The following is a 14,780-nucleotide window of genomic DNA, read 5'->3' on the forward strand; positions in this document are numbered from 1 at the left end:
TTTAAATTTGTAAGCAAATCTTTCCGTGTGGTGTGACGTTTGAGCTAGGACGGAATCCAACATCAAAAAATTTGACGACACCCCGTACGAATACTATATTTTTCGTTTCAAACTTTGTCAACGAAAACATAGCAACATGTTGGTCCACTATAAATTGAAGCATCGCTTTCACTATCAACCTATACAACGGGTTCACATAATAATGTCCGTGTTGGAGAGTGTTTTTATCATAAAATAGCACGGGCATTTCGGGTTTTTTTTTTCGTAGCTTCAACTTGTTAATGTAGCTATCGAGTGTATCATCATACACTTGATGAAACATAGTTTTTTGCTTTTCATCATAAAACATGTATTTAATGTAGTTCTGATGAGATAACTCGATAGCTCGATTGTAGCATTGAAGACCATGACTTAACTGGTGTGTGGAAAAAGGTGTATTTGTTTTGGTAAGATGACCTAATTGGTTCTGACCCCAATTGTATTTGTAAGAGATGACAGCATTTTTTTCTTCCATTCTGTCAAATTATACGATTAGATTAATTTAATTAGTAGTTGCAAGTTGAAGCTATTGACAAATAGGCCTAATGAACAGCAATGCATTTGTTGAGCACAAACCAAATAAAATAGAAGAATGTAGCAACTTTTGACTTGACGAAGTTTGTTCGTTACATGAGACAAAAAAAATCAATTAAAAAACATAAACCCTAAATTGTAGAATTTAGGGTTTTAGAAAGGTTAGCTAACCTGTTCAGATGGGAGAGTACTGATCGCCGGGAGAAAAAGAGCAGAGGTGGAAGAGAGAGAGATCCGGCGGCGAGAGTAAACGGGCAAAATCGTTCTTGGAATTTCTGGAATTGGGGCAAATGACAACGGCTAGGGAAAAGGGCAAATGGACTTTTCAATGGAAAATAAAAGAAAAAAAAAAAAAAAAAGGAAAAAGAAAAGGAAGGAAAAACTTCAAAACGCGTAACTAGTTTACCGCGGAATAGAATTGTGTTAACGGGGTAAGGAGAAAAATGGAAAAAATGCGTCATTAGTTTACCGCTGAAGAGGGATTTTCTTAACGGGGTAAGGAAAAACTGAGAAAAATAGAAGAATTGCGTGATTAGGTTACCGCTGAAGAGGGTTTCGTTTCGGGGGTAAGAAAGAAGTAGAAAAAATCATTAATTCGACAACACAAGACCGACCTAGGGAATTTGAAGCTACACCGACCCCATTTCACATTTTCGCTTGCGCTCTTATTTTTCACACAATTTGAAGCTACACGATGCCGCCGATCAAGGATCTGAGTAGGAGAAAGAGGAAGGGGGTACAAAATGATGAGAGTGTGGAGGAAGAGAAAACTGTGAAATTGGGCAAACCAAAAAGGAGGAGAAAACCACTGCAAGATGGGGGGGCAACTGAGGAAGTTGAAAGGGACAAGAGTGAAGGGGGAATTGAGAAAATTGGAGGAGGAGGATATTCCCGTACAAGTAATATGGATAGTGCGGCAATGATTGAGGTTAGGAATAATTGGAGTTGGGAGTTGTTTGTCTTATTTTTGTATAATCATTTTATTTACCATTTTTTGAGTCATCTTGCTAATCCGTTTTATTGGGGATGGTTGGCGCTTGGGTTGTCGATTGATTTTACAGGCGAAGGAGGACGAGCGTAACACGTGTCACCAGTGCAAGAGGAATGATAAAGGAAGAGTAGTACGCTGCACCAAGTGTCTCACTAAGCGATATTGTGTCCCTTGCATGACTAAATGGTATGAGACTCTTTTTGCTTTTGGAGTTCATTTTTACTTGTATTATTTGATCAATGGTTCTTTTGATTGGGGCTTGAGTGGCTAAAGTGTCTGAACATGAGTTCCGAAACATTGTTGAACCAGATTTCGAGTTTACCTGTCTATGTTCTTCTTTTCTGCATGAGTTATATAACATCTTTTCTATTAACAGTGAGTTGTTGGCTATGGATGTTGATTGAAAACTATCTCATAACAATGTTTTCCTTTTTAGATTTATTATTGTATCTTTGATTCCGTTAGTGTCTGAAAAAGTAAAGTCCTGTTCCCAGGTATCCTCAGATGCCGGAAGAGGCTTTTACTGAAGCTTGCCCTGTTTGTTGTAGCAATTGCAATTGCAAGAGTTGCTTGCAAATGGATGGTCGAATTAGGGTTGGTTTTTATCCATCCTGCACTTTCATATATATATTCCGCGAGTGCGTTTTGTCATTTCATATTGTTTTCCATATTCTCTCTCTTTCTTGCTCTCATCTTTAGGTTAAATGATTTTTCTATTCAGATTCAATGTTTTTGTATTGCATGCAGGATTTAAAATTATTAACATTGAAATATGGCCATGAAGAAAAGATGGAGTACTCTAGATACATGCTGCAAAGGCTTCTGCCCTTCTTAAAACAGTTCCATGAAGAACAAATGGTCGAGAAGGAAATGGAGGCTAAGATAAAAGGTATTTTCTTTTCCGGATTCGGATAACTTGGAGGACTATGTATGTGATTCGGATTTCTTTTGCTGTCGAGTTAGTATTGGACTCATTTAGTGTAGACCTCTATCTAAGCTAACTTATCATGTAATTAATTGACAAATCAGAGGTTTCGTGTGTTTGCATAAGCTTTCCAAAATCGTAAATGACGAATTACTTATGTAATGTTTAGTGTATATCTACTTGAGATTCCTTATGTACACACTTTATCTTCCACATACATTAGGACTATATAAAGTGAGAAAACATAAGATTCTTGTGAGAGAAGAAGAATAACAAAACATTCTGAGAGAAAAATAGAGAAGTAGAAAAGGAAATTTTAGTTTTTACCAGACAAAAGAGACTAAGTTGCTTCTAATCAATTAATCAACAACAATCAAGACAATCCACCACCACATCCAATCCATCAACCATCTTCAATTTTTAAACACCAACACCATTACCAACAAGAGGGGGTTCGTGCTCTAATGTTTTTCGACGTTCTGAGGTTGTGGTGGTGTTGGTGTTGCGGCTATGGTGGTGGTTGTGTTGCGGCTGTGGGGTAGTGGTGTTGTTGTATTGCCGCCGACGACAACGATTATTTGAGCACGAGGACGAAGTTAGTGAAGAAAGAGGGGGACAATTGAGGATTTGATAAAAATTAGGGTTTCTTTAGGAATTTTTGAAATTAGAATTTGGTCCCTAAGCCTTTAGATTATTTGTAATCAAATCAAATTGAGTTTATCTTCATTTATAGGAGGGTATTTATATCAGCAAAATCAAAGAAATACTCGCACAAGCCGTGAGTGAACCACGCGATCTGCTCATAAGGATCTTGTTGGCTTTGACTAAAAAATATAGGGGCAAGTACTAATATTTTTAACATATATACTTTTTGACAATTAGACCTCTAATTGTTGAAATAAATTAAAATTGGGGCTGAATCAAAAATAGATCTATAAATTGGGACTGAATCATAAATATATTTAAAAAAGGGGCTGAAATAGCATGGTCACGTACCTCCATGTGCCTTTTCCATCCTAATTAACGCCAAAATCTAATGGTGGACTGAAAGTGTAAAAAAAGTAAGTGGATTAGATGTATGTCCTACATCCAGTTAAATGGGAAACACTGGATTTAGATAGTAGGAATTTTTTAAGAGATGTTTTTGCGGAATTCATGATAGCAGCCGAAAACAGTTATTTCTTGTGAATATTTGCATGCTAAGTACTGTGATGATGTTAAAAGAAGTTATTGGGTACATAGTTTTCAAATTAATTGACTAGTAACTGCTTTGCATGGGCACTTTGCATGGGCAGGATTACCAATTTCAGAAGTAAAGCCACAACAATTAAACTGCGTGGCAGTTGACCGAATATACTGGTAGATCTCATCATGACTCTTATTTTCCAATAACGAATTCGCTCAGGTTTCAAAAGAGTCATTATTCTATGAATTTGTGCAGTAACAACTGTAAAACATCTATTGTTGATTTTCATCGAAGCTGCCCAAGGTGTTCCTATGATCTGTGCATCACATGTTGTCGAGAGATTCGAGAGGGACATTTGCAGGGTGGGGATGAAGAAGTGGTCATGCATTATGCATTTCGTGATTCAAGTTACTTCCACAATGACAATTGTCACACTGCGCATCATAGTAAGAACGCTTCTCCTATTAATAACAATGAACCTTCTTCTGAAGTTAAAGCTGAGATGAAATCTGCATGGAGATCTGTAGAGGTTGGTATCATTCCATGTCCACCACAATGGTTTGGGGGTTGTGGTGAAGGAATTCTGGAATTGAAGTGTATTTTTCCAGAGAATTGGGTCTTGAAGTTGCTGTCCAGAGCAGGAGAACTGGTGAAGGGACAAGATTTTGAGGACTTGCCTAAAACTTGCGAGGAATGCCCGTGTTTGAACTTCTTTGGTGAGAATGTAATGGCTAGTGATAAATTGTGCAGAGCAGCTTCTAGGCAAGATTCGAGGGACAATTTTTTGTACTGTCCAACAGCTAAAGACCTGCAGCATGATGATATGAAACACTTTCAATTGCACTGGCTCAAAGGTGAGCCTGTGATTGTTAATGGCGTGCTAGAAACTACATTAGGCTTGAGCTGGGCACCCATGGTTATGGCGCGTGCTTTTCGTCAGAATAGAAAGAAAGAAAATGAAGTTCTAGTTGATGTGACTGCAATAAACTGCTTGGACTTGTGTGAGGTCAGGCACTTGATTCTACTTCTTCGTTCTGTTTCATCTAACAGCAAAACTCAGAAGTCTCTTACGTTGATATGATGCATGATAATTCAACTACTACAAATTGACATGCATTTTTGAAATAATATACATCATTGGAATAACTAAATAATATATCAATTGTACGTCATCTTTTTAGTGAAAGTTAAATATATTTGTATGATCTGTTATCTATATTTCCAGTCATGCACTGCCTATTTTAGACCATACTTGTTTGTTTGATTCGTATTTGGACTACATGTTAGGAGTAGTTGTGTCCTCTTACAATAAATTTCAAATGTGTTTGTTGTATCTGGTGGTTTATACGATGATCGTAATTTTTCTGGTGATGCTATTAGATCACTAAACACCAGTTTTTTTTTTTTCAAATTGTTCTTGTATGTGAGTTAGGTAATCAAGAGTTTCATACTAAATCTTGTTCTTGTATGTGAGTGCCGTGCAGATCTAGCCATACTTGCGTGATTTTTATTTCACAAGTTCCAGTTTGTAATATTTATTTTTCTTCTATTTGGAATTTTCCTAGTTTTTGCTCGATGTTTTTCTTTCTTCTTTGGCTTCTCTTCTTCTCAGTCTTTTCTTTGACATCTAACATGCTATTAGGTATATTAGGAGTCCTAATTTTGAAGTGTCCTAGACTCCTGTGTGTTACACTTCTTTGTTGAAGATGTTTAGTGATCTTCTTTATGGTGTTTTATCTTGTATTTCGACATCGGACTCTTTAGATTCTAAAGTACTGGATTTTGATGTGGTTTTGGTTTGATAAGTTACAGTTTTATATAAAACTTCATTTCAGATTAATTATATCCTTCAAAATTATAATAATATTTGATAGTAAAAATGTAATGGTGCAGTCTACATAGGTTGATGTGAAATCTAATTCAAATTGAATACAACATCTATGGAGTCTGATAAATTTATCGCTCGACTGTTGTCATAAAAATCATTTGGCTATGGCGATTGATTTTGGTGTGGTCCATTCTGTTGAGTACAATTATTCCCTAGAATGTGCGCATGAAATATTTGACTTAGTGCTTCTTGTAACTTAGTTTATTCATCTCAAATCTGTATTAGGAAGTGAAAATCGTTTTATTGTGTAACTGTTTATTGGATGTTATCTATCTTGTTTTTCTCGTTCACCATCTTGTAGATTTGCATGCTTTACGGTGATGTTTGAGTTGTCAATGATGGAAAACTCATCAGTTTTCAATCACAACCAGGTTGTCATAAAAATCAACCAGTTTTTCAAAGGGTATTTAGAGGGTCGGTTTGACAGTTATTCTTGGCCTGAGATTCTCAAGTTGAAAGACTGGCCTCCTTCTAACTTGTTCGAGGAGAGCTTACCTCGTCATGGTGTTGAGTTTATCAGATGCTTGCCCTTTAAAGAGTACACACATCCTCACGATGGCTACTTAAATCTTGCTACTAAACTGCCAAAGATTTCTCTGAAGCCAGATATGGGGCCAAAGACATATATTGCTTATGGAGTTGCTCAGGAATTGGGGCGGGGTGATTCTGTAACAAAATTACACTGTGATATGTCTGATGCAGTACGTCCTCTTATGTGAATCTTCGATATTTTGCTACTTTTTAATATTTGTTAGGAGATAGTTGGACTACATGAAGTTCTTTTTGCTTTATAGGCTAGGTTGTTGGTTGTCATTTGCTAGTATATTATGCTGATTTGTTTTGTTATAATGTCCGTCGTTTAGGTGAATGTGTTGACACATGAACATGGGGTGACACTTAGACCTAAGCTGCTTCGTACCATTAAAATCCTGCAAATGAAGCATGCTGAACAGGATGAAACGGAAATGCGTGGCAGTAAACAGATATTGAATATAATGGATGAAAACAGTGAAAAAACAGGAAATCTTGGAGAATCTGTTGGAAAATCATCCGTGAAAACTTCGATGTCGAAAAAAAAGGGCGGTAATAGCAGTGGGAAGAATAAAGCTGATACCTCAGATGAGGCGGCAAGTGTTAGAGACCCTGAAGGTGGTGCTCTATGGGATATTTTTAGGAGGCAAGACGTACCAAAACTGGAGGAATATGTGAGGAAGCACTTGAAAGAATTTAGGCATATCTATTGTAATCAATTGTCGCAGGTACGGATTAATTTCGTCAAAGTAATATGTTTTGAGGTTAAGGTAAAACAATGTATTATGTCTGTTTGGTTTGATGTTTATAAGATTAAATTGTAAGAATAATAACTTCACGAGTCTTAATAACCTAAAAAGTCAGAATCAGCTTAGAGAAAGACGCGTCTTACATACATGATAGTTTATTACCTGTATTAGCAAGAGTCTTCTAGCATACGTTGCCTTTAATTACCAACTTTTTTCCTCAGGTTGTCCACCCTATTCATGATCAAACGGTTTACTTGTCTATGGAGCATAAGAGGAAACTTAAGGAGGAGTATGGTTAGTCTTTCCCTCTTATTTACTTTGTGTAATGGTCGAAAATAATGTTCAGCCTGCTTATCTTTTGTGCTTGAATAGGAATCGAACCATGGACATTTGTCCAGAAATTAGGTGATGCTGTTTTTATACCTGCTGGCTGTCCCCATCAAGTTAGAAATTTAAAGGTACATTGGTTTATGAAATAACACCAAGTCATTTGCATCTTATCTTCTTTCAATTTTGGCCAAAAAGCAATTTGTTTATGTTTATTCCATACCAGCCTTGCATAAAGGTGGCTCTTGACTTCGTCTCACCAGAAAATGTCCAAGAGTGTCTTCGATTGACACAGGAATTCCGTGTTCTTCCACAAAATCATAGGGCTAAGGAAGACAAGTTAGAGGTATAATTTTGACCTTTGAGCTTTTAAATGAGTTTTCATTCTCAGATATCAAGTGTCTTATTTATCTTTCTTTCTTTCTAATTGGAATGCATGCATCCATATCCTACTATGATGAAAATTTTGAAATCTTGAAATTTGTCTAAAGGTGAAGAAAATGGCTCTTCATGCAATTGAAAAAGCTGTGGATCATTTGGAGATATTTTCTGGCCCGAACTAGAACTGGCAAGTTTTTTAACTCTAGCCTTGACTTCTTCTGCCAAAATAGACCTCTTTGATCTTTGCTTTGTTTTAATCCAAGGAAACAAAATCTAGTTTCTTTAATACTATCGATGGTTTGCCGCAGGGATCTGCTGTACAAGACGTGGAAACAAGGCTCCAAGAATGTGTTGCTAATTGACAGATTCATGTTCTTAAGTAGATTCGCCGCTGCTTGTACGTAGAACAAACCCATAATTAACTCGATTCTTAGCAATATCCGTACTAGTTCCATCCATAAGTTCGATTTTCTCACGAGTATTATTGCAGTTTGGAATAGATTATGTACTGAAACAATGGTAGATGGACAGAAAACAAAGTGAGCTAGTATTGGCCGGGATAAATATATTACTTGAGAATCACTTCATCTTCATTCTCAATTTAAGGTTACTTAGAAAAAGTTGTTTAGTGTGTTCTTTTATTTGCTAATTGTGCTTTAAAATGTGCGTATAGGATGTGGATTCTCAATTTGTGGTAAAACAAATAATTTCAATTTAATGATGCAACATTTAATATTATTTTATTCAATTCTGGTAGGAATTTTTTTTTGAAATTCTTGAAATTATTTCAAATACAATTCCGGTTGACCACAGTTCCACTTATTTTTCATAGCATAATCAACATACATTTATGCTCAAGTTAAAAGCAAAATATTTACAACCCTCGTTACGAGAATTGGTACCTAGCCTTACCATTAGGGTAAAGGTCTAGGGTTCGAATCCCCCTTCCCCATGTAATGGATTGGGAATCTAATTACCTCAAGCTTAGTAGTGTCAACCATGAGGGAAAGGCATGGATTTATTTTATAAGTGCTCGCATTATACCGACTACCGCTACGAGCATTGCGCGTTTCGATCGTTGTGCACTCGCCTACCATATTATGACAGGCACGCCTCTTGACATTGGTGGGATTATTGAAGAGCAAATCCTTCATTGCATTAAAGACCAAGGGACCAGCTTATATTTCCCATCACTTATCACCGGGCTTTGCCAGAACGCCGGCGTCGAGGGTAATCCGAAAGACGATATTAAACCGCCGCAACGTGTCATTACGGACGCCACTATCAGTACTTATGCACAAGTTGCGGGTCGAGCTAATCCCGAGCCACTGCCACCACGCGAGGAGCCTATGACAAAAGCCGAGCTTTCACAAACAATCCGACAGATTCAGCAGGAAGTCGGCGGGCTTCGAAAGGATCACGAGGATTTCCGGCAGGAGATGAAGGCTACTATGAGCTGGATTGGCAATATGGTCAAGTCTGTTGGAACAAAGTTGCAGTTCGATTTATCGGATTGTGTGGAGCCGGTGTCCGTGCCACCCCCCGAAGTACCACCACCTGTCTATGGTGATGAGGAGCATGTTCACGAGAGAGATGCACCGGTCGAGAGCGGTCATATATGATTGCGAGTGAATTCCCATCCCTTAAAACTCCATTTTGCGACAATTGAGAAAAAGAGAAGACGTTCGTAGAATTAACAAATCTTCTACAGAGTTTATCATCTCTCTCTTTCTCGGACCTATGTATCTTTTCAATTTGTATTCGTTTTTTATAGAGAACATGAGTAGCTAAGTTTTTATTCTAGGATTTTATTGGAACCTTATGAGGGGATTTTGAACTTGTTATTTCTAATATTATGCAAGTGTTTATTTCCTGATTATTTCTTCTAATTGATTTATTAAGTGCACGAATATGATCATTTTACCTTTTAGTTGTGTAAAATAAGGTTCCCATCATATCATTTAAAACATTATAATATTTTTTTAGAAATTACGAATGTACCTCTATATTTTTAAAATTTAGACGTTCCCCCACGTCCGGCAGATATCCAACCTTTTGTAAAATAAGGTTCCCATGTCCGTTTCCCCGTGTTCTCGTTTCCGTTTCCGTGTTACATAGATGATCATTAATGGGAACAAAAGAAATATCAAATGATGGTGGACTTAAGGAAATTAAAATGTTTAAAACTTAGAACTATACAACAAATATTAGCTCTTATTATATAAAACAATAAATATAATTGCCTTAATATTTAGGATAAATTATGAAAAAACCCCTGAACTTAAGCTAAATAACAAAAAACACCCCCACCTATCTGTAATAACCAAAATCCCTTTATGATTAACTGTTGATCGAGTTTTTTAACAGAAAATGTGTACAATCTATTATACATTCTGTTAAATAGGTGAGAACTAAAAGAAAATATTTGAAATTGTAAAGTATTTTCCCTGGAATAAAAAAACATCCGTGAAAAGTCACACTGTAACGGGGTTGGTGTATGACGAAAACAAACTTCACGAGGATTTTGGTAATTACAAAAAGTGACCTAAATCAAAGGGTCGATCCGACACATAACTAAAGTCATTAAAGATCAAATAAATTTGGCGGATCCTTAAAATGAGTAGGTAGAAATTCATATATAAATTTTGAACTAGTTTGAACACTTGTTGAAAATGTTTCAACTTGATGATGCTAAACTGTAGATCACCTGGGGTAGTGTTAAGTGTATATTTTTACACTTTATCGTATCTTTTTATTTGAGCTTTTGGTGTGTTTTAACGATAATTGGTGCTTAAAAAGTTAATTTATTGTATTTTAGGTACAAATTGAAAAATTGGAAAAGTATGGGGTCAAAACTGCAATTTTGGCGAAAATATGGGTCAAAAGTGAAAATATCAAAATTCTGAAGAAACAAGGCTCGGACCCCCGTCCCAGTTATAGTGCAAATTATGGGACCCCCGTCCCATACCCCGAAGTTGCGCAGTAAAGGGATTTTAATTGCACAAGGAAACTGCCTTCTTCCCCAAGTTCTTCACCCTATATAAGACCAATCCAAGCACACAATTGGGGATCTTTTTTACGCAATTTGGAGAGCAACAAAGCAATAACGAAGACGAAGAATTCGAAGACTTCAAGCATAGATTTATCGTCTATGATTTATTTTATTTGTGTTTTTGCTTTAATCATGAGTAGCTAAATTACTTGTTTCTAGGATTTTATTTGGAACCCTATGTGGGATTTATGAACCCTTTTCTATGATTTTATGCAAGTTTTAATTCCGGATTATTTCTTCTACTTGTTTTATTAAGTGCATGAACTTGATCAACTTATGTGCTTTTATGTTATTGTTAATCGCATGAATCGGAAGATCGGGTTAATAATTAGAACTGTGGTAGAAGAGCCTTTGTGGTATTAACATAGGAATATAGTTAATCTCTTAGGTAGCCATTATTGAGATTTGTGCTTAATGCTGTGTTCTAGAATTAATTGCATAGGAATATAGTAATTGAATCTAGAGTATTAGAATCGTAATACACGCGGAAGCGGGTTATGATTATTTTAGCATCTCAGGTTAATAATCCGGGTTAATTGCTTGCATAATTGAAGGAATTGGGGGAGTAATAATCACATAGGGGGAAGAATAAAATCCTAGGCTTGTTTACTTTGATTAAATCTTCGTTTTAATTGCTTTCTTGTTTTTGTCTTTTTAATTGCTTTAGTTTAATTTAGTTTATTAATCCTTTTTCGACTGTGTAGGGTGGGCTTGATAATAATTGGTAGAATTTAGCGTCTAGGATTAGATAATTAAATATTCCCTGTGGGTTCGATATCCGGACTTTTAGTCCACTATATTACTTGTACGATACGTGCACTTGCGTGTAGGTTTTCGACCAACAAGTTTTTGGCGCCGTTGCCGGGGAATATTTTAATTATTTATTTTATTCTAGCTCTAGATTTGAACAATTTTCACGATTCACCCATTTAATTTTCGTTTTATTTTATTTTTGTTTTAGGTACTTTGTATGCACAGGAGACTCGATCTTGCTAGAGAGCCGTTTGATCCCGAAATCGAACGAACTTTTCGAGCCGCTAGGAGACGACAACGCGCAAATAATATAATGGAGGACGAAGAACGCAGGGCAGCGGGTAATTTACTCAATGCCAACGGAAACCAAGTCCAAGACCCTCCCCTTCAACTTCCAGCATAGCCAGCAGTTCGCCACGGGCACTTCAAGATTACATAATCCCGACTCATGACGGATTCCGCCCTAGCATCCAATATCCACCCATTGAGGCGCACAATTTTGAGATCAAGCAAGGCCTTTTGACGATGCTCCAAAATAACGGGCTATTTAGTGGGTTGGCAGGTGAAGATCCCCATCTTCACATTGTCAATTTTCTAGATACCTGTAACTCCCACCGTCAAAACGGCGTTTCCCAAGAGGCGCTTCAATTAATTCTCTTCAAGCACTCCCTACAAGGAAGAGCTCGCCAGTGGTTGATGTCCCAAGCCCCCCACTCTATCTCGTCGTGGCCTCAACTTCTCAACCTTTTCATGAAAGTCTATAGCTCACCCGAGAAGGACGAGAGAATCCGGCGAGAAATTCACAATTTTGTCCAAGAGCAAGGCGAGCAATTATACGAGGCATGGGAGAGATTTAAAACTCTTTTGCGGCAATGTCCAACACATGGAGTCGAACAATGGCGGCAAATCCATATCTTTTACCAAGGGATTAACGAGAATGCACGAACCGTCTTAGATGCATCAACCGGAGGTAATTTTATGAGTCAATCGATACCGGATGCTTTCATCATGTTGGATCAAATTGCTCAAAATCGGTTTGCCAAGTCAAGCGAGAGGACGGTTAGTGGATCCAAGAAAGTTCCCGGAGTGTTGGAGTTAGATGCAATTACGGCCCTTCAAGCTCAAGTGACCCAAATTGCTCAACAAAATCAACTCCTTCTGCAGCACATCAAAGCAAGTCCACCACAACAAGTCCAAGCAATTGATTCTCCATGTTGTGAAATTTGCGGTGGAAATCACTACACGCTCCAATGCAAACAAGATGTAGAATCGCTCAACTACGTCAATAACGCGCCTCGCCAATTCCAAAATCAAGGGTGGAGATCACAAGGGCAATACGGAGGAAATCAACAAGGCCAAGGATATCAAAGACCTCAAGGTCAATTCCAAAATCAAGCCCCTCCTCAACAAAGCTATCAAGGCAACAATCCACCGGCCCAAAAATCAAGCACGGAGGAGATTTTGGCCCAATTCATGACCGCTACCCAAGCCTCGCTGCGAAATTTGGAGAATCAATTCGCTCAATTCGTTGTGAATCAAGAGAAACGTCCGCCGGGAGCATTGCCATCGAATACGGAAGATCCTCGAAATCAAAAGTTCGAGACGTGCCAAGCTATCGATTTCAAGATCGAGAAAAAGGAAGAAAGTCAAGTCAAGCCGCAAGTCACTGTAGCCGAATGGGTGGAACCAATCCCATATCCACAACGATTGCTAACGAAAAAGATCGAGGTCGAGACGTGCCAAGCAGTCACCTTGAAGAACGGGAAGCAATTGGAGGAAGCCCCACGAAAAGAGAAGAGAAACACGGTAATCGAGAAGCCGAAAGTAAATGAGGAAAAAGAATCAACTCATGAAGAGCCACCACCAACGGTGTCTTCACAAGTCCCTCCAATTCCTTATCCTCAAAAGTTTATAATGAAGAAGCTCGATGCCGAATATCAAAGATTTTTGGACAAGTTGAAGGAAATTCGCATAAATATTCCTTTCATTGAAGCACTTCAAAAGATGCCAAAGTGGGTGAAGTTCCTCAAGGACCTCGTGAAGAAAAGTAAGAAATTGCAAGGGAACGAGATGATCCAACTCACGGAGCAAATTAGTGCAATTCTTACTCGGCCTCTTCCACAAAAACTCGGCGATCCAGGTAAGTTTACTATTCCTTGTACTATAGGAGATAAAAATTTTAGATCGCTCATTGATTTAGGTGCTAGCATTAATCTTATGCCGTATTCTACTTTTAAAAATCTTGGGTTAGGAGAAATTGAACCAACGGCTATAACTCTTCAATTAGCCGATAGATCTTTAGTTTACCCAAAAGGTATTTTAGAGAATGTGCTAGTAAAAGTCAATAAATTTATCTTCCCTGTCGATTTCGTTATACTTGATATAGATGAGGATAGGGAGATACCTCTTATCGTAGGGAGACCGTTTTTAGCCACGTCGAAAACGCTAATTGATTGTGCTAGTGGTAATCTTACAATGACTGTGCATGATCAAACAATCAAATTCAATGTTTTTAGTGCTAATAAAAATCCATGTGATAATAATGATTGTTTTGCTATTGAGCTTATGGATTTTACAACTCATGAAAAATTTGATGTTTTGAACTTGGACAATGGGAAAGTATCTTTGAGTGCAGGGGATGATGGTAGAAACGGGAATCGGACGGAGCAAGTTTACTTCATAGACTCACTTTCAACTCCTCCGAGAGAAAATCATACGAGTTTGAGTCTTAACGGCGATGAGAGTGCAAAGAAGATGTTGCCACCCAAAGATTCGAGCAACTCACGAGAGAAGGATGAGTCAAGCTATTGTGGTCGTAAGGAGAAAATCAAAAAGGAATTGCACAAAGGACAATTGGTGTTATTGTGCAAATCCCGTCTTTGGTTATTTCCAAGGAAGCGCAAATCGAAGTGGTCGCGGCCGTGTATTGTCCAAGAAATTCTTCCTCACGAGGTGGTCAAAATAAAGGAGCGTGATTCAAATCGCACGTTCAACGTGAAGCGGAGCCGGCTCAAACCGTATTGGGAAACGAGTAAAGAATGCCAAGTGACCTCTGTCACTTTTGCTTGAAAATAAAGAAGCAAAGTCCGGCTGAAGACTTTAAACTTAGCGCTTCTCGGGAGGCAACCCGAGCTTTATTGTTTTTCGTAGTTTTCGTTAATTTTTTTCGTTTCGTTTTTTTTTATTTTCATAAGCATGCATTCTAATTCACTATTTGAATTTTACTTTTCAGGGTCGAAAACGTGATCGAGGGTCGAGTCGGCCGTCCGAAAAAAAAAAAAAAAAAAAAAATTTTTTTGCACCACTGCCTGTGGGACGGCCGTCCCACAAATAGGTGTAAATGTGGGACCCCCGTCCCACAACCAGTAAGGAAAAAAAATTTCGGACGGCCGTCCGAAATTTAGCACAAAAACCGGGACGGCCG

At 37.8% G+C, this 14,780-nt stretch overlaps 1 protein-coding gene across 1 annotated transcript; it reads left to right on the top strand.

Annotated features, from left to right (window-relative positions):
- The first annotated feature begins 1,599 nt into the window (after nucleotides 1-1,599).
- Nucleotides 1,600-7,823, top strand: LOC105973384 (lysine-specific demethylase JMJ25). The gene is made up of 12 exons (XM_088825886.1): nucleotides 1,600-1,608; nucleotides 1,641-1,750; nucleotides 2,059-2,158; nucleotides 2,312-2,453; nucleotides 3,785-3,848; nucleotides 3,931-4,681; nucleotides 5,935-6,264; nucleotides 6,427-6,822; nucleotides 7,065-7,137; nucleotides 7,216-7,301; nucleotides 7,397-7,516; nucleotides 7,662-7,823. The coding sequence occupies exons 1-12, from the start codon at nucleotides 1,600-1,602 to the stop codon at nucleotides 7,731-7,733; spliced, it is 2,253 nt and encodes a 750-aa protein (XP_088682012.1). The 3' UTR covers nucleotides 7,734-7,823.
- Nucleotides 7,824-14,780: the final 6,957 nt, after the last annotated feature.

This window comes from Erythranthe guttata, chromosome 11 (genome assembly GCF_056151865.1).
Source record: "Erythranthe guttata isolate IM_541 chromosome 11, IM_541, whole genome shotgun sequence".
NCBI classification, from domain to species: Eukaryota; Viridiplantae; Streptophyta; class Magnoliopsida; order Lamiales; family Phrymaceae; genus Erythranthe; species Erythranthe guttata.